Genomic DNA, 23,935 nt, shown 5'->3' with positions numbered 1-23,935 from the left:
TGAGATGAAGCGATGCCCTTAGAGCCACACTTCAATTAGGAAAAAAATGCCTGTCTTCAAGTTATAAAGCATTCTTAAGTCATATGATGCACTGTGGTATTTTCTATTCTTTTTTCCTCCAATCTGTATTTGTCTTGATCCACTAAAATGATTTCACAACTCACTAAACGGATCATGAGTCAATAAAACACTGCTTAGGAAGGCATTATTTTCTAACCTTAAGACTATAACAGAAGCTTTTTCACAGTAGTTGGTCAATTTTTAAAAAGTTAAACATGTTCTTCTGGAAAGAAATCAAGACATTATCTTAGGAAAAGTCATTTCAAAATTCCAGCCACAAATGTCAAGTACCGCTGTTACGCACATTTTCACTAATATGTCTGGAAGGTAAGTACTTACCATATAGCATCCCACAAGGAAAGCAGCATTTGCTTGTTTTCGCTGATCAGAGCCAGTAAAATGTATAATTTTCTTCCTGATCATTGTAATGGACTGAATAAAAATGAACAGTTGTTTAGTATTTTGTTTTTAATTTCAAGTTTTTAAAATTCTGATTTTTAAGATAAATTCCAAATAGCACAAGGTATAAGCATTCACATTAGCAAGAACTTTAAAAAGATAACTTTGATCCCAAGTACTACGGCGTAAACTATTTTGACAGGAAAAAAATTTGCTTCGCTACATAAGTGCTAAGTGTTCCTACAATTCTGGAAATGTCCAGTTAAGTATAATACCATGTACCTTCCCATAAAAGACATATTCTGGAATTAGAATGAATGTACAATGAAAGAGGTGGGATCATATGAACAGATGAATGCTTAAAGCATACACTACTTTTGAAAGAACACCCAAGAAGCTTGAGAAAAGTGGTGGGAGAGATCTTTTCCTCCCTTTCACCACTGTGTGATTTTTTTTTTTAAATCTATTCCAAAAACCTTTAAAATTAAAATAGAATCATACCCACTGAGATGGCTATAAAAACAGAAAACAACAAGCACTGGAGAGGATGTGGAGAAATTGGAATCTTCATACATTGCTAGGAGGAATGTAAAATGGAGCAACCACTGTGAAAAAAGTTAGAGGTTCCTCAAAAAGTTAAACACAGAATTACCACGTGACCTAGCAATTCCACTCCTAGTTATATATGCAAAAGAACTGAAAACCAGTCTTCAAACAAAAACTCATACACAAATGCGGACAGCAGTACTATTCACAAGTCAAAAGATGAAAATAAGCCAAATCTTCATAAACTCATAAATGGATAAACAAATTGTGGTCTATCAGCCATAAAAAGGAAGGAAGCACTGATAAATAGTACAATGTCGGTGATCATCGAAAACATCATGGTAAGTGAAAGAAGCCAGACGCAAAAGGCCAGGTGTGGCCTGATTCTATTTATACGCAATATCCAGAACTGACAAATGCACAGACACGAAAAGCAGATTTGTGGTCGCCAGGGGCTGCAGAGAAAGGGGAGTGACTGCTTAATGGGTACCAAATTTCCTTTTGGGGTGATGAAAACGTTTTGGAACTGGATAGATGTGATGGTTGCACAACACTGTGAATATACTTAATGGCACTTAAGTGTACACTTCAAAAGGTTCTGTGTTATGTTAATTTTACCACAAATAAATAAACAAGCAAATAAGAACAAGCAAAAATAATCTATGTTGTTAGAAGTCTGAACAATGAATCACCTTGAGGGACAGGTACAGAGATAGTTACTGGAAGGGGACATAAGTGGGCTCTTCTGGGGAGCTACTAATGTTCTGGCTGAAGATTACCCACGTATATTTGGTTTGTGAAAATTCACTGAGCTGTACACTAAGGATTTACACACATTTCTATAGGTATATTATACATCGACAAAGTTAAAAAGGGTATGGAATTTAAAAATAAAATGAATATATGATTAAAAACCAAACCAAACCCAGTGCCGTCAAGTCGGTTCCGACTCAAAGCGACCCTATAGGACAGAGTAGAACTGCCCCATAGAGCTTCCAAGGAGCACCTGGCGGATTCGAACTGCCAACCCTTTGGTTAGCAGCCGTAGCACTTAACCACTATGCCACCAGGGTTTCTGAATATATGATTAGGTAGCTTCAAAATAAAAGGAACATATGATTAGTTCGTACTTCCTCAGCTGTACTTCATTAACTTCAGTAGAAATGGATTCAAGCAATGGTAAAGACCAGGATCTACTCAGTTCAATAAGCGTGTATATATTCTTGAGCCAGTTTCCAGTGTTTCACTGATGAATGTGTACATACTTTCCTTTGGTTGTTTACACAGAGTAAGACATCCAAGTTAATTAAAAAAAAAAAAAAAAAACAGCCGTCCAGCAACACAAGCACAAGCACTCTTCATTCAAACTCTAGATACACTTTCGTCACTGTTAGTTGAATAAACAGTAATTTTTCAATCAGGTTGGACGGTCAATAACCACATTGCAAGTTGTTCTAGTAAATGAAAACAACAAAAAGGACCTATACATTCTTCATTGACTGAAAAGATAAGACCATAAATGGTTGAGTAAAAAAAAAAAAAAAATCTTTCAAAATTAAAGGAATAAAAGGGGGTGGAGTTATTTTTAGCTTCCTGGCCCAGGTATAAAACAAAGGGCTGGTCACGGGCATGCGGAAAAAAGGAGGAGTGAGTAACAAATAACATAAGGCCGTAAAATGCTTATATTACTACTTAAAAGAGTAATAACGATTAGAAAGAAGAAATAAGTACAAATCCATAATGAACACAAATACAGTACAAAAATCATTCAATGAAGTGACAAAACCAGCTAAGGATGGCAACAGGACAGTAGTTAGCTTTGAGAAGAAAGACAAGATGGTTTTTAGGAAGAGGCATGAGAGGAGCCTCTGAGCTGCTGCCAATATTCTATTTCTTGTCTTCTGTGATGGTATAAATGTGTAACCTGTAAAAAAAAAAAACCTGTCGCCATCAGGTCAATTTCCACCCAAAGCGATCCTAGAGGACAGAGCAGACTGCCCCATAGGGTTTCCAAGGAGCAGCTGATGGATTTGAACTGCTGACCTTTTGGTTAGCAGCCGCATCACTTACCCACTAAGCCACCAGGGATCCTATAAAGCACTGTGAACTGTAGATTTTGGGAGAAGGCACTTTTCTGTGTATGTGTGATTATTTCATAATAAAAAGGTTTTTTTGTTTTAAAAAATATCGAGTCAAGTTTTTTAAAAAAGTACCTGCTTCCAAATTCAGTATTTACTTGAGAATTTACAGTGATTAATTCGGAACTGCTAACGGTACGTAACTACTCCACAGTGGGCAGGACTGGTAATTTAAAATTTTTTCAAATGAGTGGAGTCTAGGTTCAAACTAATAGAAATATACTTTTGCATCTCTCAGGGATTCAGCCTTAAAGATACGTGGTTTGCCCTCGCTGCTCCTGCTCCTCAATGATATGAGTAAGGGGTCGCGGTAATGAGTCACAACTAGCAAAGTATCATGGGAATTTCAGGATAGACTAAGACAAAGTAAGATGAGCTAATTTTTCTTATTAGTTTGCTAGCACTCTTTATCAAAGCAAAGACAGAAAGGAAATGACCAAATCAAAGGAAGAGTTTCTCTAGTTAGCTTTCAGCCCCATTGGGTCAGACAATAAGAGGTTTGCTTCATTATCCAATTTCCACTTCGGATTTTTGAGTATTTGAGCATCACCAGCCCAAATGACCGAAACCTAACCTGTCCAGTCAAAACTCTGAGCAAACACATATGTGCAATATGACTTTATAAAGCAAAAAAAACACATGTATGTCCCAAACACAACTGCCTTGAAAAACACGACATTTTTTTTTTTGTCCTGTTTTCCTAATTTTTCTCCCCAAGACCAGGCTAACAATGATGACTTAAGTTAAATCTAAAGTAAAAAAAGAATTTACCTTTAGTTTCTTATTTATCTTGCAACAGTATCTGTAAACCATCGCCAGATTGAGTGGTCCAAAATCTGCGTAGAAGCTTCGAAAGTGAAAAACAAAAATGCATATGTATAGGTTAGATGCTCTAAACGTACAAGCCTTTTGGGGGGTTACAGATCAAATTAAGACAAGAAAGGACACACCAAATTGTTGTTGGTCATAAAATTTAAAGGTTTTTTTTTTTTTTTTGCCTTACTAATGGCAAACAATTCTAGCAAACAATGCCTATAAACAATGAAAGAAATTAAGTTCTACAACATCTAAATCTAACCTCAAATAACATATACGAAAATACCTTCTAAATAAAAAAGCTGTCTTTCCACATATTTTTCCACTGTAAAAAACACAGTACCTTACTTTAATACGCTAGTTTATATCTCATTTGTAGTGCAATGTAAACCATTAGAATTTCAAACATAAATGTTCCAATTTAGGGTGGTTTTTTTAATTTCAATTTTTTTTCCCTAAGGATTTATTTTATTACCAGGAGTTTTAAAAAAGCATCCTGCAATTTTGAATCAACAGATTAGAAATTTTCCAAGGCTACCCTGTTTATAAGCATACCTCTAGAGTCTTCAAAGTAAAAAGAGTACTCATAATCTTTAGAAAAGCAAGTTAATACTTACTTCTCATATTCAAGTTCGTTATCTATGCAGAAATAATGTACATTTGATGCACTCTTTGGTCTGCTGTAGAGAATGGCAAAGCAAAGGCGATCTGAAATGGAAAAATTGTAACGTTCCTTCCTTCACATTCTTAAAAAAACATTTCATATATCAAGATGCAACTCTTTTCAGATGAAGTCAAATTTTTATTTTTTCCATGTATATATCAGATGGAAGGGGGGGCCAATGGGTAACTTCAAAATATTCTGGCTATTATGGTGGGTAATGACAGATAAAGAAAACTTTTTTTTTTTTTAAAGAAGAAATTGCCTTTAATCATAAGTTTTAATAATGACTTCTCAAATGACCATATGGTTTGATTTCTGGGGGAATCGCTCATTATAAAACTTGAGTTGCCCTGGACTAAGAAATTTCAACAACTATGACAGCATACATCTGACTGGTTACTCATCAACCTTATATATTAAGCTTACGATTTTTGCTGTTTTCAACACATCCTAAAAAGTCATTTCTGTAACTTCTTTTTTTTAAGTAAAAGACAAAGACCTTCAAATTGCAAATTGCTTCAAAATTAACATTTACAGAACACCAGCAACAAACTACGTGTTTAAGCTGTTCTTATAAAAAAAAAAAAAAACTCACTACTTTTCTGTGATTCATAATCACCACTTTTGTATTTTTACAATTAGACAGATTACCGTTAAAAAAAAGCAATGAGAGGTCTCTACTTGATGAGGTTGAGATGATCTTTGCGCTCATAAATGCAGCTTGGCTACTAGGAGGTTATAACAATTAGCAAGAATGTTAACTGGGCAGTAATGCTCAGAGGCTCCACCCTTCTTCCTCCAAAAGAGTTGCCAAAAAAAATCTCGGCAAAACAAAGTCATCTGCAATAGTTAGTAATATTAGTAGAGCTAGCTTAGTAGAAAACCTTACGCTTGGATTTGCCTCAAAAATGTAAAATCAAGTACAGCCATAAAAACATATATATACTTTCACTAGAACAAGAAGTAAGAAACAAAGGACGCCAGCTGGCACCCTTTCTCCACATAGTAATTTAAAAAAAAAAAAAAATTCTGCCAGCCATTCAAGTCACGAGGTATTTATTTCCCTGTAAACTCAACTAGAATTTCTGCAACCACAAACACTCAAACGGATGACGGGGCTTCTTTCTTTCCTCCCACAAATGACCCTTGATCCCGTGTCCAGTGGCCGAGGTGGTTTGCTCCCCCGAGTGGGCAGGCTCGACTAACCTAGCAGGCTGTGAGCGTTAAGCACACAAGAGTCACAATCACACATACATGCGCGTATCCGTCCCAAAGCAAGACCACTGCCTGGGGATCAGGAGTCCCAGGAGGCCACCCACGCCCATGAGGCAGCGTCCACCCTGCTGCGATGTTAAAAGCACCTCCTGGCCTGCACCTCGGGGCCCCCGTGGCCCCCGTGCCTGACGCCCTTCAAACACCAGGTGCTCGGGCGACGCTCGGGATCCGGAAGCCCCGCGCCCTCCCGCACTCACCTTTGATCACCTCCGCTACCAAACGGGTCCCTGAGCCCTCCCGGCTCATGACTCCAAAGCATCTGGAAAGCGGAGGCGGAGGGGAAGGACCGGGTGGGTCAGGAGCAGCTAGCTGCTAGGAGAGGCGAGGCCAGGGCCACACCCCCGAAGTTTAAAACACAGAAAGTTTAAAGGGCCGCGCCCAACGCAGACTACATGCCACCGACTCTGAACCACAAACGGGGCGAGCCAACCCCGGAAGTTCACAACTTCTGAAAACGGCCCCAAAGTGGGCAGCAAGGGAGCGAAGGCTGGAAAGCCCCCGAAGTCCTCCTAGCCTTCGCCTACGCGTTGGGGGCGTCGGGCGGCCGCCTGCGGGTCCAGGGTTCCTTCAGCGCCAAAATTCCGAACTCAAAGTTGGGACGTGCAGCCAAAGCGTCAGAGAAGCATAATGGGGGCCTTTTAGAAGAAAGTGTCTCAGAGAGCTCTTTACGATGAAAAGGACTTCTCCGAAGAGAAACGCTGGACGCAGAGCCCCGCGGTGGACCAGACTCAAGAGGGCCGGGCGGCACTGGGCAGGGACCGGGGACTCGGCCCCTCCCTCAGCCGCACTCGGCCGCCCTCACATTCGCCACCACCAGGGGACGCTGCAGCCTCGGCCGCAGCACGCTCAGCCCTGTCACAGCCGCCCGCGGCCCAGCGGGATGGGGCTTCTGCACCCCGCGGTCGCGAGGCCATGGCGCAGTCTCACGCGGGGACGCGGGGCCAAGACGCCGCAAGGCCTCATGGGCCCGTGCAGCCCGCGCGTGCCGTCGGGGAAGCCAGCCACTAGCGCCCCCGCGCCGACGTCCATCTCTACGCGTGGCGGCCGGCGGCCCGGGGAGCGCCCTCAGGTGAAGACCTGCTGACTGTCGAGGCTGCTGGGCGTGCTGGCGTCCACTCTTTACAACCAACATCTTCCGAATTGTTCAGGATTTCAAGGCAAGCCTAAAACTCAGATCATTCATTCCTTTAAAGGTTTGGGATTTCTCCTCAGAAAAGTATTTTTTATAATTCTGACAGAATATTAAGTAACCACTTAAAGTATTTTAAGACTATATTCATGTTTATAATCTAAAGTGAAAAATATTTAAGATACAGTATGATCAAAATTTTGTTATCTATAATGTGATGCTGAGATTGTGGTTAATTTTCATTCCCTCTTGTATTTTTTCAAGTTTTCTACGTAAAAGAGTTACTTCAAAAGCCGCGGGGGGGGGGAGGGGGTGGGTAATTTCAGTGACCCTCCCTTCAAACAGAGGAGCAATACAGTAACAACTCTTTCCCAAGAATTATACTTTATTTGTAATCTCAGTTTCACAATATATACATTTTTGCCTCAAAAGTAAACCTGCATACTTCCTAACCTTATTCTGAAATTACAGATGGATCAGTTAAATGTAAAAAACAAAACCATGAATTCTTTTTTATACTCTCCAACTCCGACTTTTTCTAAATGATACAAAATCTGAAAGCCATTTAAAAAATCAACTAATTGATACATACACACTTTTAAAAGATCTTCCTGGCAATGAACACATAAGGTCGAGACAAACTGGAAAAATAATTTAAATTCAGCTCAAGATGCCCAACTTCAGTTTTATGTTGTTGCAACATAACAACGCAAATTTAAACTGTGAAATGCCATTTTTTCCTCACACTGGCAAAAATCGAAAGAATTTGATCAGATACTGTGTTGGTGCAGTTGTGGGTAAACAGGCACACTCACATATTACCTGTGGGTGGGACCATAAATTGGAAGGGCAACAGAGGACCAAAAAAAAAAGACCAAACCCACTGCCATTGAACTGAAATATCGAAGTAATGAACTATCTTACCTATATCCCTGTCATGTACCACCACCACCCCTGCTTCTTTGACTGATACAGGAATAAAGATTCCATATTGTGAAATATCACAATTTTAAAATGTTGACAAAAATATTTAAAATCCATCCTTGGGCTAAATTTGTCTGCAGGTCTCATTTCATTTTTGGACCTCCAGTTTGCTACCTCTTCTCTTAGTAAATATTGTTAAAGAAACAAAAAAAAATTTTTTTCTTGTGTAATAACTATAGATATATGGGGAAAATAACTCATGTAACAGACTGAGGTATATTTTAAACCAACTGAGAAATATATGTAGGAATCAAGTGGGAATTATAATACAGTGTCTACTTCTTAATGGAAAAAACCAAAAGAACTCCAGTTGGACCTATAAACACACTGGGCTACTGTTTCTTTTTCCCCCTTGAACTGGGCTAACTTCACAGTTCCTGGCAAAGCAACTGGAGACATGCAGGGCTTCCCTACAGGGTGGAGAAGTCCAGCCTTGGTGAGTTCACCATAAGACACGCAGAAAGGAGAACCCATGTTACTAGGGAGCCAGAAAGAACAGGCAAAGCAGAGGCTCCATATGAACATTGATTGTCTCAGAGAAAGAGGACCCTAAAGGCACACTGTATTCGGCACTTGTCTTTTAGGGGAAGGAATGACCACGGGGCATAGGGTATTGTATAAAAGTATTGATTTAAAAAAAAAAAAAAAAAGATGCATTAACCCTTAAAACAAGGATAGCTAACAATTATTGAGAGTTTAGTGCCAGGTATTGTATTAAGTTCATGACAACCTATGAGGCAGATACTACTGCCTTCAACATTTTCCAGGAAAGGAAACTAAGCCTTAAAGAGGCGAAGTGACTACCCTGACCAAGGTCAAAAAACTTGTTGTGAAGTGGCAGAATTAGGATTTGAGCACAGGCTATTTGAAGCTTCAGATTTTTATATCCCTGCCTCAGAGACTTGCCTGATATAAAGTACGTGTAAAACAATATGATTTCGGCACAGCAATACATAAATAGATAAATGGAACAGGGGACAGCGGTCAAATATGGACCCAGGTATATATTAAAACTTAGTATATCAGAAAACTGACATTTCAAATCAATGACAAAGGAAGGCCTTATTCAGTAAGGGTCAAATGTCTACGTATATGAAAAGAAAACGCGGTTCCAATCTCACATACTATATAGAACAAATACTAGATGAAATAAATTTTTAAAGAAGGGTAAGATAACTATAAAAGTTATAGAATCATTTTATAATTTAACATGAGGGATTTTAAGCATGACACAGAACTTGAGTAAAAGGGGGAAAAATGAGAGATTTGACTAATTATGTAATATTAACTTATATATGGCAAAAGACACCATAAATAAAGTTAAGAAACTTAGGGCAAAATATATAAGAAGGAGTTAAACATCATAACACAGAAAAAGAGGCTACAGAGCAATACAATGACCCGGTTAAGAGGGAAAAAAATCTACAGTCAATTCAGAAAAGAAATATAGACAGCCACTAGCATATGAAAAGAAAATTACCCCACCAATGGCTCAACATAAAAAGAAAAAAAGCCTATCAACATGAACAGATTACAGTAGAAGACCATATCACATGACTATCTCATTAAATACAAAAAAGAGTCATTAAAACCAACACTTAGTCCCAATCAAGTCTTTGTACAATGGCTAAAAGAGAACTTCTCTAACCTGATAAAGATTATTCCTACAACAAGTATCATACATCAGGCTTTAACTTTGGAAGCATCCCCCAAAGTCAAAAACAAGACAGAAATTTGTGCTAACATAACTTCTTTTTAACGACGTAATAACTGGAAGTGCTACCTGACACCAGAATAAGTAAGAGGTAAGAATTGGAAAGGAAGAGATAAAATTGTCCTTGTTGTCTACTTAGAAAATACAAGAGAATCTGTAGACAAACTATTGGAATAAGTGAATAATGTTTGGCAATATTTCTGGATATAGATGATTAACATACAAAACCCAAGAGTTTTTCTGTTAGGTGCACCTGAGTCGATTTTGACTCATAGAGACCACATGTGACAGAGAACTGCCCCATGGATATTCTATGCATAATCTTTGCAGGAGTCAGAGCTTCAAACTGGTTCGAACCAGTTCAGTGACGACCAATGATGCAAAACCAATAGACAAAATTTTTTACAATTTGGGTGATCCAGAACAGTCATCACAATTCAAAAGCAAAGAATACTGAGTAAACCATGGACTGCTGAAAGAACGAACAAATCTATCTTGGAAGAAGCAAAGATGGTGAGACTACATCTCACATACTTTGGACATGTTATCAGGAGGGATCAGTCCCTGGAGAAGGACATCATGCTTGGTAAAGTAGAGGGTCAGCGAAAAAGAGGAAGACCTTCAATGAGATGGATTGACACAGTGGCTGCAACAGTGGGCTCAAGCATAACAACAATAGCGCAGGACTGGGCAGTGTTTCGTTCTGTTGTGCAAAGGGTCACTATGAGTTGGAACTAACTCAACGGCACCTAACAACAGGAGCAGTCACCAGAACAGGATAAATTAGGGGTCAAAGCCCTGGAGTGGGAGACTTAGAAGAAGGGTAGTGAGCCATTTCAGAAGCCTGATCAGTGAGATTGAATTATTTCCAGAATTTCAGAGAGGAACACACATTCAAAGTGGCTGCGGGGCAGCACTGTTTCCAGTTCTGCAGAAAATCCAACAGGCAAGAGATTTGGTTGCTATGCAACATTCACTGCCCTTTTTTTCTAAGAGGGAGATTTAAGTTTCTAGCAGGGTTTTAACTTGTAATTTGTCCTGTTCCAGGTACCATTAAAAACTGCATCTGTTCAGTGTTACTTGCTGAGCCATGACTGAACCAGGAAGAACCAGTTCAAAGCCCTACTGGGAGTAGATGACCAGTTCTTTCTCCCACGGAGCCGCTGGGTGGGTTCGAACCTCGGCCTTTCAGTTAGCAGCCAAGCGCTTAACTGTTGCACCACCAAGCCTCCTTTAGAGCATTGCATATCTTTTTTGCTACTACATTTCATAATTAGTTATTAAAGGTGTACCCACCAATAGAAAATATAATTTTGAAAAGTAACAGCAAAAAGGATACACATATCCTTTATGGATAATTGGAGAGATAAAGCAGGTTTATAAATGGGAAGACTTAATATCACAAATATAATTACTCTCAAACTCAATTCTGATCAAAATTTCAACAGGGCTTTTCATGGAACCTGAAAAGCTGATCTTAAAATTAATCTAGAAGACCCCAGGATGAGGAAATCAGAACATTTTGAAAAAGGGTTCTTGCCCTACTAGATATTGAAACTTACAGTAATTTATGCAGTGCAGTATTGACAAAATGAGCCCTGGTGGCACAGACGTTAAGTGTTTGGCTGCTCATTGAAAGATCAACAGTTTGAAGCCACCAGCTGCTCTGTGGGAGAAAGATGTGGCACTCTGCTTCTGTAAAGATTACAGCCTTGGAAATCCTATGGGGCAGCTCTACTTTACCTATCCTGTAGGGTCACTGAGTCGGAATCTATTCGATGGCAACAGGTTTGGTTTGGTTTTGGTTAGTACTGACACAGATAAAATAGACAAAAGGCAAAGAAGAGAGCCCCCAAAAATATCTCGGATGGATTAAAAATCTAAATATGAACAGAAAAGCTTTAGAAGTTTTAGAAGAAAATACAGAAAAAATAACTCATATTAGTTGAGTAGTATAAAAGACATAAAAAAGCCAAATTACAAAGCAAAAGATGGAGAAATTTGATTACATAAAGATTTCATGCTTCTGTTCAACACTAGACACCACAAATAAAAAAGGTAATTCACAGACTGGAAGACAGGTATAATGTGTAAACCAACAAAGGACTAGTGTTCAGAATTTATAAAGAACTATATTCAAAGAGAAAAAAAGGCAACATTCCAATAAATACATGGGCAAAGGATGGGAGTAAAAAATTCACAGAACATTGTCATTCCTTGCTTGTCTTTCTGAGACCTACCTGTCTACAATGAGTGTTTTCTGGTCTATTCAAGGACCTCTGAAGAATTGAGCATATTAGTCAGGATAAGCTAGGTTAAGCTGTAGCAACAAATAACTAAATTCTAGTGATTTGATTTATAAATAAGGTTTATTTCTTGCCAGTGCTATAGGTCCATCACAGATAGGGGGCTGGAGAAGACTCCATTCTGCAGTCACCAAAAGATCCAGGATGATGGAGGCTCTACTGTTTTGCAGATTTACCATTTAGAATTTCTCCTTGTGGTTATCTGACGTCCTAGTGACTGCTTACATAAGTAATTTCAGTTACCTGCAGACCTAAGTGCAGAAAGGTATATAAAACATGCATGGTAACCTAAATTTTAACAGTAATAAAGCTAACAATTTAATCTGCATCTGTTTTAACTCCTGTGTTCCTCAATCAATCGCTCGAGAACTAGAGTGAGAGTAGTCTTATCTAGACCTTCTAGACACCCCACCCCCATAATGTTGTGCTAGTCGTCATAATCATCTATATTCTAAAATATTTTATAAGTGCATTTTTTAAAAAGGGAGCCACGAGAAGAACTGTAATAGTTTGCCTACTTTGCAAGTCAATAGAGCAAGAGAGAAAATAAAACTAAGAAAATGTGACCAAGCCACCAAACAGCAAGAAAAAAAGTTATGGCAAACAGAAAACAGAAGATGGTGGGAATAATTCCAAACATCAGTAATCATAAAAAAAAAAAAGCAAAATATTTAAATTCACTTATTAAAATACAAGATTTTCAAATTAAGTTTACAAAATTCAGGCTATATGTTGTTTAATAAAGACAACTAAAACAAAACTATATAGGAAACTTAAAATGAACAGAGAAAAATATGCTGTATAGTTACTAGAAAAAAGAAAGCAAGTATAGCAATATTTACTTCAGATAAAATAGAATCTACAGCAAAAAGCAATAGAAAGACAAAAATGTTTCATGATTAAAGGTACAGCCTACCGAGAGGTTATAACAATCACAAATCTTGTATCTGACAACAGATTTAAAATATATAAAGCAAAAAGTAGTGTAAATAGGAGAAATTAATAAATCCATAATCATTTAAGACTAATGTACCTGAAAAAAACTAGAAGCTTGATCTAGCAGACACAGAGAACTGTTTTCAACAGATATATCTAAGTCATTAAGTCACAAGGAAATCTTAAATTCCTGAAAGCAGAAACCATATAGGCCTTGTTCACTGACCAAAAATACAATAAAATTTGAAATTTACTGATGAAAAGATAAAAGCACAACAGAATCTATCAATCTGGAAACATTTAAAGCCCACTTCTAAACGATTCTTGAAACAAAAGGAAATCAAAAGAGAATTCAACACAAAACTATTTCAAAATTAATGCCAATATGAATTCTTATTAAAATCTGTGTAATATGGTTAAACAAAAATTCAAAGAAAATGATTTGTCTAAAAGATATCTGCCTTTGTCACACCACTCCCAAAAACATAAATTCTACCTAGATTAAAAAGTCAACATATACACGTAGTCCAACCACGTATATGAAACTAAATGGGCACACCACCCAGGGGCCAGGACGAGAAGGCAGGAGGGGACAGGAAAGCTGGACGAATAGAAATGGGGAAACAAAGGTCAAGAAGGTGAGAGTGTTGGCATGCCACGGTGTTGACAACCAGTGTCACAAAACAATATGTGTATTAATTGTTGTAAGGAGAAACTAATATGCTCCGTAAACCTTCATCTAAAGCACAATTAAAAAAAAAAAGTTAACATAGTATTTCCAGCTCTCTACATTCCAGACCATGGTAGGATTGCATATCCTGACTCCTTTGTGGTTAAGTGACCATATGTGATTTGTGTCACTTCCAGGTCAGACCATTTAATTGATGGTGCAAAACCCTGAAGAACTCTCTTTCCCTCTGACCTGCAACATTGAAGATTACAGCCATGGTACAGCCATTTTAGAAAACTGTCAGTCTCTATAAAAAATGAACATTGTTCATCTTATGATTTAGTAATTCCACTTATAGGTGGAACAGAAATGGTATACACGTGTGCACCAAGAAAGGTACAAAAAATATTTATAGTATCATTATTCGTAATGGCCAAAAACTGAAAACAATCCAAATGTCCAGAAACAGTAGAAAGAAACATTGTGTTACTTGTAATGGAATTATTATATAGCTATAAGAATGAAGTATGACCATACAGAGCAAATTGGATGAACCATACAAACATAATGTTTAGTGAAAGAAGCCAGACACAAGAGTACAAACTGTATGATTCCATTTATATAGAGTTCAAAATCAGGTAAAACAAATCTGTAATGATAAAAATCAGGATAATGTTTTGTCCTTAGAGAGGGTAGTGGCCAGGAAAGGACTCAAAAGAGTGGTTTCTGAAGTGTAGTGATTTTCTGTGCTCGTTACTTACCTAGGATGTACACAAGCTGTTTATCAAGCTGTTTACTGGACTGTACAGTTTGTGGACTTTTTGGTGTATTGTATCATTATTACAGGAGCCCTGGTGGTGTAACAGTTAAGCTGCTAACTGAAAGGCTGGCGATTCAAACCCAGGACAAAGACCTGGTGATTTGTTCCTGTAAAGATTACAGCCTAGAAAACCCTGCGGGGCAGTTCTACTGTCACTCATTAACATAACTGCCTCTAATCTTGCCTCATTAACATCACAGAAGTAGGACTGACAGCAAGGAGAAACATCAGATGACAAAATGGTGGACAGTCACACAATACTGGGAATCTTGGCCTAGCCAAGTTGACACATATTTTGGGGGGACACAATTCAATCCATAACAGACACCATAAATTTTTTTTTTTTTTTTAAGAGTGAGGGTGGATATAAGCGCCAACCTGAAAAAACTCCCAGTGGCAAAAGCTGAAACAATTAGAGTACAAAATAAGTGCATAATACTGGATTCTAGCTTAAAACATAAAATAAATATGCAAGAATCCATACTGTTTTAAGTAACTGGTGGAGAAGAGACAATCTTCCAGAAGAATTGCAAATAATACATGTAGATACTCCCTTCTAAGATGTGGTGGTTAGCCCTACCCACCCTTGAGTGTAGCTGGACTTAGTGACTTGCTTCCAAAGAACACAGTATGGAAAGAGCAAAATAGTAACTTTAAGCGGAAAAACCTGGCAAGTACTACTTTAATCAAGTGATCACGGTTAAACAGTGACGTCATGTGGATTTCATGTACTCCCTTATATTGTGTGATGAGAAGAGCACTTCACTTCTGTGGCATTCTTTTCAAAAACTAAGTCTAGTCATGAGGAAAATATCAGACAAACCTAATTTGAGGGACGTTCTACAAAACACCTGACTCATACTCCTCAGAACTGTCGAGGTCATGAAAAACAAGGAAAGACTGAGAAACTGTCACAGATCTTATGTGACTAAGAAGACATGACAGCTAAATGCAACGTGGTATTCTGGATTGAATCCTAGAATAGAAAAAGAACATTAATGGGAAAATTGGTGAATTCTGACTAAAGTCTGGATACTTAATACTTAAGAATATACTTAATGGTAATGTACCAGTGTTGGTTTCTTAATAAACCACATTAATATAAGATGATAACATTAGACGGAACTGAAACTGGGTAAGGAATATGCAGGAGTGCTCCATACCAGCTTTGTAACTTCTCAGTGAATCTAAAAATTAAATTAAAAAAAAAAAACGCAATTGACTGGGAGAAAATATTTGTAACTTATATAACACTTTAACCAAATGATGATGGTTAACCAGTGATGGGATATGGATTTCATGTACCTCCAATGCTGATGCAAAGTGGGGGAAAAAACGCCTATAAAATACAGGCAGTCCCAGGTTACGAACTTCCATACATTTGGTTCTCATTTAGCGTCAGTCAAATGTTTGTCTTAGTATATAGTATATATTTTACCTTTCTATGTGTATAAAACGCTAAAGAAACACTTCCAAACCGAACAGTGTTTTCCTGAGCATCACAAAGTCTTGTGGGTGTTTGTTATTACAAACCACTGTATGTGTTTAACTAAAATTTTTAATATAATAGGCTTCATGGCAGTCAGTTCTCAAGTACTTCAGAAATCAGAAGTAACCCAGGGAATGTATCTTAAAAATGCAAACAATCCAATAGAAAACTGAATCAAGTATAAAAATGGCAAGTCACAGAAAAATAAATACCGGTGGCTAAAAAACATGAAAAGTTTAGCCTAATTTGTAGTTAGAAAAATTAAAATGAAAAAAAAACAATCAAATTTCATTTCATATTATCAGATTGAAAAAAATTTTAAATACTGATACTGATTATAAAAAGGAGCTAATCTTCTACAAAGAAGAGGCTGGCTGTAAATTGACAGAAGCCTTCAGACAGGCAGTCTGGCAGCATCTGTACCCTTTGACCCAGCCGATCCACCTTTTCTTGATACCTGCCTGAGAGAAATACTGGCACTAAGGCAGTGCCATGGACACTAAGAAGGTTTGTAAGGATGTTTACTGTAGCACTGTCTCTAGTAAAACTAAATGGAAATTACAGTTGTCATCAAGAGGAGAATAATTACATAATTATATAATTATTAGTGGTATTCACACTGTGAATTACATGGTAGATGAATATGTACTACTTTCCACTGTAGTATGAAGATAAATTACGTGTAAAAAAATAACTGCACAATAGATACATGTAAAAAAAGATAAAACTAAATCGTATTTGTACCGGCAAATGTATATGTATGAAAATAACCAGAAAAGCAACTGGAAGAATTCTTCCACCAAACTATTAACTGTGGTTACCTATTGGGATGGAGGCTGGGAAAGGAAACTTTTACTTTACTGGTATTACTTGTGTTTTTAGTTTATAATTGAAAATATGTTTTAAAAGAAAAAATCAACAAGGGTTCCTCTGGAAAGTGAGAGGGGTGTGAGAGGCAGCATGATTATCTCTCCCCTAACTTGAGTGTTCTCTTCCCGGTTAAGTGTGATAAAACAACAGCTATTTCAAGCCGGGACCTTTTTAGTCAGCACAAGATCTGCCCTCCCTTGCAGACTGGGTTATTGTTAATTTACTTCAAACTGCATAAAAAAACCCACAAAAACCCATTACCATGGAGTCAATTCTGACTCATAGCGACCCTATGGGACAGAGTAGAACTGCCCCACAGAGTTTTCAAGGAGCACCTGGTGGATTCAAAACTGCTGACCTTTTTGGTTAGCAGATGTAGCTCCTAACCACTATACCATAAAAATATATGCAATTTGATTTAAGCTATATAGAGGGACCAATCAGTTGATCTGGGGCAGTTACCTTAATCAGAAAGTCATTCTCCAGAGATGGACAGCTGTTATTAAAACGAGAAAATCAAACTCCAGAGGTGATACGGTAGCTTTTCTATGAGGCACATTTCTGGGGAATTTATAATTAAAATGCTGAACGCCAAAAAATGTTTTTATTGGTAAAATTAGTAGCTTATTTTTTTTTAATTAGCATAATGGTTGTTAGAAATGGACTCTCATTAGTAAAGCAATGGTCGTCCGTATATGTAGATTGTCTCGAAAATATAGACATTCCCCACCCTTGCATGAACAGGTTATAAGGCACTAATGAGACTCTTACCTAGGGACAGTGTTTGAGGAGTTGACTGGTACAACTATGAGTGTAACAGAATTCTGTACCTGGAATGTTGTGGGGTATGCTTCAACCTTTCCTAAAAGGATGGTTAGAGTACCTAAAAGTATAGATGCTAATCTTATAGGACAGGGTGTATCAACTGTTCTGTGACTACCCGTATACCTGTTGCCGTTGAGTCAATTCCGACTCATAGCGACCCTAAAGGACAGAATAGAACTGCCCCATAGGGTTTCCAAGGAGCGCCTGGTGGATTCGAACTGCCAACCTGTTGGTTAGGACCTGTAGCTCTTAACCGCTACACTACCTCGGTTTCCGTTTTGTGACTACTTGCTAACAAATGTTGGTTTAATAAATGATTGTTGTGTGGAAGAATTTTTTATCCGAGACTAATTTTTATTCTAATCTGGTGGCAAGGTTGTGGGGGAGTAGCTAATCCTCATCTATTTATCAGGAAGCACTAAATTGGTGAAATGTAAGAACGGTACACAATATTGGGGGAGTCAGCACAACTTGACCAAGGCAAAGTCATAGAAGGTTCACAGAGGCATCCAAACTCCCTGAGGGACCAAGTTACTCAGCTGAGGGCTGGGGACCACAGTCTCAGGGGACATCTAGCTCAAATGGCAGAACAGTTTATAAAAAATAATGTCCGACATCCAACTGTGGTGAGTAGTGTCTGGGGTCTTAAAAGCCTGTGAGCATCTGCTGGTCCCATCCTGGCTAGAGCAAAGGAGAATGAAGAAAACCAGGCACAGGAAAGATTAGTCCAAAGGACTAATAGACAACAACTTCCACCAGACTGAGACCAGATCAACTAGATAGTGCCCTGCTACCAGCACCAACTGCTCTGACAGGGATCACAGTAGAGGGTCCCAGACAGAGCAGGAGAACAATGTAGAACAAAATACAGATTCACAAAAAAAAGACCAGACTTGCTAGTCGGACAGAGACTGGAGAAACCCCAAGAGTATGGCCCCTGGACACCCTTTTAGTCACCCCCGAGGTCCACCCTTTAGCCAAAGATTAGCCAGGTCTATAGGAGAAACTCACATGAGTTGGAATCGACTCGACGGCACTGGGTTTGGTTTTGTTTTTGGTATATGGGAAACAAAAACCCTGGTGGCTAGTGGTTAAGTGCTACGGCTGCTAACCAAAGGGTCAGCAGTTCAAATCTGCCAGGCGTTCCTTGGAAACTCTATGGGACAATTCTGCTCTGTCCTATAGGGTCACTATGAGTTGGAATCGACTCGACGGCACTGGGTTTCTGGGATAGGGGAAACAATAACACACGAGGAACATGTTTCATAGTTCAGTCATGTATACAAGACTGCATGGGCCCACCAGCCCAAAAGCAAAGACGAGAAGGCAGGAAGGGACAGGAAAACTGTATGAATGGAAGCAGGGAGCCCAGGGTGGAGAAGGGGAGAGTGCTGACACATTGAAGGGTTGGCAACCAATGTCACAAAACAATTTGTGTATTGTTTAATGAGAAACTAATTTGCTCTGTAAACTTTCACCTAAAGCCCAATTAAAAAAATAAGAATAATAAAGAACTAAGAACAGTGCATGACCAAATTGGCTCATTTTGGTCCATTTCTATCAGTTGTCCTAAAGGAGCACCCAAGTGGTACAAAGAGTTAAATTCTCAACTCCTAGCCTGAAGGTTGGTGGTTTGAGCCCACCCAGAGAGGCCTCAGAAGACAGGCCTGGCGATACGCTTCGGAATGGTCACAGCCTTGAAAACTCTGTAAAGCAGTTCTGCTCTGCACACGTGGAGCTGGCATGAGTCACAGTGGACTCAGGGCAGCTAACAACAACAAGTCTTTGGATCACAATCACAGAAGTCAGAATCTTGACCTGAAGACAGGAGAAATCCCGCAGAAATAAGTGAAAGCAGTAGTCACCGACAGACATTCTCCTGGGATCATAAGCCAACAACCTAATTTTTCTACCTAGGAAAAAAGATAATTAAATGGTTTGTCTTATTTCAGATTTCTTGGCAGTGATCAAAATAAAGATTTTTGAATATATAATTGTTTTTATCAGAAGCAAATTCTCATTCAGAAGTGAACTCTTTATCTCCAATGATATTTACAAGGCCTCTCTGACCATATTTAAGACACGTCACAATTCTAGGCAGCCTGTCTATCCCTAAGTAATTTTTCTCTAGAGAAACTTATCAGGGAGATTAAAAGCATTATCATGATAATTTGGGTGTGGTTTAAAAAAAATAGCATACAGTAGACAGGATTAAGGATTACATATTAAATAAAAGAAAGAGGTATCAGGGCAAAAAATCTGAAGATACTTCACAAAATATATAGGAATGCCCTGTAAGCACATGAAGAAAGCATTCAGCATCAGGGAAATGCAAATTAAAACCACAGCGAAGTATCACTTCACACCTATTAGAATGGCTAGCTGTTGTTAGTTGCCATGAAGTTGATTCTGACTCATGGCAACGCACGTGTGCAGAGTAGAACTGCTCCATAGGGTTTTCGCGGTTGTGACCGTTCAGAAGAGATCGCCAGTCCTATCTTCCAAGGGACCTCTCTGGGTGGGTTCAAACAGCCAGCCTTTCAGCTAGAAGTCCAGTGTTTAACCCTGTGCTGTTCGTGCGACCCAGGAGGCCACTGGAAATACTAAAATTAGAACAACAGTGCCAGTTGTTGGAGAAGACACAGAGCAATCAGAACTCTGCATCACTGTTAGTGGATATGTAAAATGTTATTGCCACCTTGGAAAAGTCTGGCAGTTTCTTACAAAGTTACACACACTTTCCTTATGACCCAGCCATTCTACTCCTGAGTATACACCCAAGAGAAATTAAAACATGTCTACAAAAAGACTTGCACATGAATATTTATAGCAGTTTTATTTTTAATAGCCTGAAAACAATCCAAATGTCCATGAATAGAATAGATACAGATTATGGTCTATGTATGTATACAATGGACTACTATAAGTATTGATACACAAACAAGATCAATCTATGCTGAGCAAAAAGACAGACACAAGTGAGTTCATGCCTTATGAACTCTCCTTATCTTTCTCCCTTTTTCTTAAAACTAATGATCCAGCTGTCATACTACCTAGAATATCATTATCCAGCCGAGCTTTCTGTGATGAGGGGAATGTTCTGTATCTCCACTGTTCAATACAGTGGATAACTATTGAGTATTCTGAAATGTGGCTACTAAGCGAAGGAACTGAATTTTAAATTTTATTTAATTTTAATTTAGCCACATGTGGTTAGTTGCTACTGTAATATACAGCACAGACCTGGAGTAAATAAGTCCCTTAATTTTAATCAATAGCCTCTGACAAGTGGGATAGTGAGAAACAAAAGGCCTCCACTGTTAGCAAAGCAAAAGCAAGGGAGCAATATGGCCTTGTGCTTTAAAAGGGTCTTTGGTTCCAGGAATCTCGATCTCTAATGTCTCACAAGGCGCAACTCTGATTTCCCATCTGATCTCAAGAGGATGAGAGTACCTATGGCTCAAGTAAATGCCTATTTAATAGAAAACCAAATGCACAAATGAATGGAGGAAGAGAACACAAGGGTAACAGAAAAGGAAATTCTCATTTATTGAGTACCTCCTACACTAGGCACTTTACACATGTTATCTCACTTATATTCCACCAGTTTTATAATATTATCAATGTTTTACAGATGAGAGAGGCAGTGCCAAGGAGGAGTAAGTAACTTGTACTGGGTCACTCAGCTCTGACGACAGGGCAAAACAAAGCTTTGAACTAATGTAACCAAGGTATCCCTAACTGATAAATATTTACGAAGCATACATATATACCAGCACTTACTGATGAAGATCAAAGACTACAGCCTTCAGTATGGATTGCACCTCAACATAAAGAAAACAAAAATCCTCACAAATGTACCAATAAGCAACATCATAATAAATAGAGAAAATATTGAAGTTGTCAAGGATTTCCCTTGGATCCACAATCAACGCCCATAGAAGCAGTAATCAAGAAATCAAACAACGCAGGGACTGGAAGGCAGGAAGGAACAGGAAAGGTGGTAATAGTGAACACAGGGTTGAGAAGGGAGAGGGATGACATGTGCTGGGGTTGTTAACCAATGTCATAGAATGTTGTGTGCACTAACTGTTTGATGAGAAACTAGTCTGTTCTGTAAACCTTCATCTAAAGTACAGTTAAAAAAAAAACCAAACAACATATTGCCTTGGGCAAATCCGCTGCAGAAGACCTTTCTAAAGTGCTGAAAAGCAAAGATACGACTTTGAGGACTAAGGTGTCTCTAACTCAAGCTGTGGTTGGTTTCAGTCACCTCGTATGCATGCAAAAGCTGGACAACGAATACGGAAGGCCAAAGAAAAGTTGACGCCTTTGAATTACGGTGTTGGCGAAGAATATTGAATATACCATGGACTGCCAAAAGAATGAACAAATCTTTCTTGGAAGAAGTATAGCCAGAATGCTCATTAGGAGTGAGGATGGTGAGACTTTATCTCACATACTTTGGACGTGTTATCCAGAGGGACTAGTCCCTGGAGAAGGACATCAGGCTTGGTAAAGTAGAGGGTTAGCAAAAAAAGACCCTTAATGAGATGGATTGACACAGTGGCTGCAACAATTGGCTCAAACATAGCAATGATTGTGAGAATGGCGTGAGACCAGGCCGTGCTTCATTCTGTTGTACTCAGAGTGGCTATGTGCCAGAACTGACTCGACATCAACTAACAACAACATACATACCAGGAATTCTCCTGTAGCATTTAGAAACAGATAATGGTAATGGTTACACGACATGATAAACATAATTAATGTCAATGAGTTGTACCTGTGAAGCATGTGGAACCAGCAAATGATTTGTTACATGTATATTTATCACAATTAAAAAAAAAAACCTATTGCTCATTATTATCACACTGTAACCTCAAGGAAAGCCTATGGAAAAATAACAGCTCAGGTAAATGACCTTCAAAACTGCATATTTTATATGATACGGCTTTCAAAATTTAATATTTTTTTCAAAAAGACAAGACAGACAAAAAACATTAAAGCCCACATCATATAAAGAGATGCTTTACTTGAGCCTTTCGAGGCTCAATTCTCATCAAAACTGTGCTTGCTTGTGGGAGCTGTAAATACCACAGAAGAAACACTGTGTGGGGTTCAGAAAGGGAGCTGGAAGCAGCACAACTCTGTGGAAAACTAAGAAAAAGAGTGGGATGTTCACTGCAAACCCTCTATTAACCCAGCCACACGGGGTTATTCAGTAAAGGAGCATACTACCTTTACTTACAGGCCATTTTTTAAGAACACATTTTCACAGCAGTAACACTTAGCCCTCTGCAGCAGCTGACTGCAGTGGACAAGCCTGTCAGCAGCTCTACATGAAGCAGTGAACCAAAGGATTTTAAGATAAATTTGTTTATACTTTGAGGGAAAAGGGAAACTCTCTTGTTAAGCTTCCCAAGTTTATAAATTTTGAGTTAGACTTCTCCAGAATGGTACATGTTCTTAACCTTGGAGACCTTAAAATATTGCTTCTCCTCTAGGAAAAAAAGCAGTTTTATGAGAAGTTATTGAAAATTCAGGAATTTTAATATCAATGCTGAATTATATCTGATTTTTATGACAAAGTGATATTTAGCTTATAACTATGGAGCAGCTTTATATTTTATAGTGTTATTTGGATAGTTATAATAGAAAAATACTGCCTGAAAGCAGGAGTTAAATCTGTTGAAAGCATCATAAAATTTTCCTAAACAATTCTAATTTCAAATATTCTGTTCCATTTGTAAAACTAACCGTTTTATTTGTCAGGTGCACTTCTTTAAGGTACAAGTAAAACGTTTTCTGAAATCTGGATTCTTGATCCCCAGGAGTCTAATATAATCCAGAAGAGAATACCTACACAAATAATATTTAGATTACTCTGCAAAAGCAACTAGATACGAAACTGAGTTTTTCAAAACCATTAGTTTTTTAAAAGCCATTCTGCTTCTCAAGCAAATTCCTATTCACTTATTGAAGAAATCTATTTACTGAAACGTGGTCACCATTAAACAAACAAACAAACAAAAAAATCAAATCCATTACCATCGAGTCAATTCCGACTCATACCGACCTACAGGACTGAGTAGAACTGCCCCATAGGGTTTCCAGGGCTGTAATATTTATAGATGCCAACTGCCACATTTTTCTCCTGCAGAGCAGCTGATGGGTTCTTTTCAGTTAGCAGCCAAGTGCTCATCCACTGTGCCACCAATTAAACAGTGTTTAACCACTGTGCCAACCACTCCTTTGATCACCATTAGCTGTGCTAAATTATTCTACATGGCT

General features: G+C 38.4%; 1 protein-coding gene across 6 annotated transcripts in view; it reads right to left on the bottom strand.

Annotated features, from left to right (window-relative positions):
* CDC14B (cell division cycle 14B) overlaps positions 1-23,935 on the bottom strand; it is a 121,417-nt gene that overhangs the window by 69,725 nt on the left and 27,757 nt on the right. For 3 of the 6 annotated variants that reach the window (XM_023544675.2, XM_003407391.4, XM_064291123.1), the window contains exons 1-4: positions 6,096-6,665; positions 4,577-4,667; positions 3,915-3,990; positions 400-492 (exon numbers count right to left, since the gene is read on the bottom strand). In XM_023544675.2, the coding sequence (XP_023400443.1) occupies positions 400-492; positions 3,915-3,990; positions 4,577-4,667; positions 6,096-6,144 (309 nt within the window). In that variant the 5' untranslated portion in view covers positions 6,145-6,665. Of the gene's footprint in view, positions 1-399; positions 493-3,914; positions 3,991-4,576; positions 4,668-6,095; positions 6,666-23,935 lie in introns of those variants that run through there. The other 3 variants (XM_064291122.1, XM_064291121.1, XM_064291125.1) reach the window with 1 other exon arrangement.

This window comes from Loxodonta africana, chromosome 9 (assembly GCF_030014295.1).
Source record: "Loxodonta africana isolate mLoxAfr1 chromosome 9, mLoxAfr1.hap2, whole genome shotgun sequence".
In the NCBI taxonomy this organism is placed as follows: domain Eukaryota; kingdom Metazoa; phylum Chordata; class Mammalia; order Proboscidea; family Elephantidae; genus Loxodonta; species Loxodonta africana.
Note: the sequence above shows the minus strand (reverse complement) of the source record. Positions and strands in the feature narration are given on the sequence as shown.